The sequence below is a fragment of the Montipora foliosa genome, chromosome 3 (assembly GCF_036669935.1).
Source record: "Montipora foliosa isolate CH-2021 chromosome 3, ASM3666993v2, whole genome shotgun sequence".
Lineage (NCBI taxonomy): Eukaryota > Metazoa > Cnidaria > Anthozoa > Scleractinia > Acroporidae > Montipora > Montipora foliosa.
Window position 1 is genome coordinate 4783480 of NC_090871.1, and position 2500 is coordinate 4785979.

At 38.8% G+C, this 2500-nt stretch overlaps 1 protein-coding gene across 1 annotated transcript in view; it reads left to right on the forward strand.

The window, feature by feature from the left end:
* LOC137996551 (large ribosomal subunit protein uL13-like) overlaps positions 1 to 474 on the forward strand; it is a 5402-nt gene extending 4928 nt beyond the window's left edge. Inside the window, exon 9 of the mRNA XM_068842000.1 lies at positions 348 to 474. Within this exon, the coding sequence (XP_068698101.1) occupies positions 348 to 428 (81 nt within the window). The 3' untranslated portion in view covers positions 429 to 474. The remainder of the gene's footprint in view (positions 1 to 347) is intronic.
* The last annotated feature ends 2026 nt before the right edge of the window (positions 475 to 2500 follow it).

Genomic DNA, 2500 nt, shown 5'->3' on the forward strand with positions numbered 1-2500 from the left:
TAGGAGAACAGGAACCGGTCATCTTTCAGTCTATTCACAGTGCTTTTTGCTTATTGTTCAGTTGAGATTGTCAATACTATTTGTTGTGCTTTGAATTTTATATGACGAAAATAGCCATCAAGGCAAGTTCATATAGAAGTCTCAGCTATCTGCTACTCGTGGTTTTACAAAACCATTTTTTTTGGAGGAAAAAGATTTGGACCCTAAAATGATCTTTGGGACTCCAACTTGGTGAGACATGCGGGTCCCCAAGAGCCCAAATGAAACATTCAAATACCATCGCTGTTGGTTCTTTTATAATATTAAAGTATTATAGTATTCACCGACTGCTTGCATTTGTTTTTCAGAAACTAAGAACAAAGGCTGCAGAGAACAAGTCAGAAGAGCTTAAAGCTCTGAATGAAGTTTTGGAAAGTTATGGTCACTGATGTAAATCATCTTTTGCCCTGGTTGAAATAAACATGTAAAACTCTTCATTTTGAGTTTTGATTGATTTCTTTATCAAGTAAACTTTCACATAGTCTCCTTATTTACCTTGTTCATTCCTCACTCACTAATTGCCAGCCCCCCTGGAGATGCATGTCATGTTGTGACTCAAAGCAGAGACAAGAAATTCCATATGTTGTACTGTATACCACTTTGTATGCATGTAGTGTAAACCACTTACTCAAACTTTCAGTACATGATGATCCATTAGTTTTGTGGTACAAGGAAAATCAAAGATCACAATAACATTACTTTAAATCAGGGAAAAATTTAAACAAGATATTCAACATTTGTCTTTCCTTCTTGAACTCTCAATGAGCTGTAAAAGTCAAAGTTTAATAAGGGAAGCCAGAAGCTCATTTGTTTCTGGGGAAACAAAATATACACCAAGATTAATTTGTCTCAAGACTGCAGGACTTGTAACCTATGAAATAATTATTACTGTAGGTTTTTAGGAAGGTGCCTCCCTACAGTATACTAATTGGGAAATGTTGAACATGGTTTCACATGGAAGGACTCTTCAATTTTGGCCAATACCTCAAAACATTTGCAAATGATCGCACACAGTATGTTACTTTGGTAACCTGTTAGCCCCTTTCCCCTCCCCCAGGAAATTTAGAACTGAGTGCAAGTGAGGACTGAACAAACCAGAAACAATTTCATTATTGTCCCCGACCAAATTATTCCAGATACCTTACCTATTATTATTACTGTTGACACAGGCCACCCAAATGCATAATTTGAATGCTCAGTGAAGGGTTTGGGAAAAAAGAAATACCGAAAAAAAAAAAAGACTAATCCCGGTTTACAGCGAGGAAAATTTATAAAATAAACTTAATCTTTCTTCACCTTGCACCTTGTGTCGATTTGACGCGCTCCGGGCTAGTTCTGTAAATTGCTCCTATGGCTGGAAACTCGCAACCTCAGGAGCCACTGATCACTCCGAGATACAGGACGATTTAACCCCCAAAATCGACTTGATTTTCTCCATTCTCACGTGAAGATCGATAACAAACGATATCGCATAAAAAAATTTGGTTTTATCAACGGAGTTGATAATGTAAATTTGCCACCGTACAGAGATTCTAAAAGCTGACGTTTCGAGCGTTAGCCCTTCGTCAGAGCGAATCCGCTCCGAGCGGATTCGCTCTGACGAAGGGCTAACGCTCGAAACGTCAGCTTTTAGAATCTCTGTACGGTGGCAAATTTACATTATCAACTCCGTTGATAAAACCAAATTTTTGTATACGATATCGCATAAAGGCTTGTTCTCTAAGCATGTGGTGATTGTTTGATTGTTTTCGGACTCTGGGCCTTTATGCTATATCGTTTGTTATCTATCTTCACGTGAGAGTGGACAAAAGGATGAATCCAGCCGATTTTTGGGATTAAATCGTCTTCGATCGCGGAGTAATCAGTGGCTTCAGAGGTTGCGAGTTTCCAGGAAAATTCTAGGAAAGATAGGAGCAAATTTCAAAACTAGGCCAAAGCGCCTCAAATCGACACAAGGTGAAGTAAGAGTAAGTTATTTTATTTATTTTCCTCGCTGTAAACTAGGATTAGCCGATTTTTTTTTAGGCATTTCATGTTTCCCATTCCGAAACCCTACAAATCATTGCGTTAACTGTTGACCGAGCGTTCGAATTATGCGTTTGGGTTGCCTGTGCTGTTGATGAGTGCTTCATTTGCATTGGCCATGATGGCGTGGTTACCAATGAAATTGTTGCGTCATTTAAAAAGTATTATGGGTAATGTAGTTGAGTCGTTGTGTAATAATTGAAACCACTTTGGCGACTTGCAGTAAGAGATTTACAGAGAGGTATGGCGCTTTTCCGACCTACTTTGCGCAGTTTGGCAGAGGCTAGAGTGAATCAGATGGTCAAAGCCACAGTGGCATTCTACCATAAGAACGTAAGTTGCGTTTTTACTTTTTTTTTCCATATCGAGAATGGACTGATGCGTCGTTGTTTATATGCCTTCTGCAAATGTATGATCACGTACCACTTGTACTTGC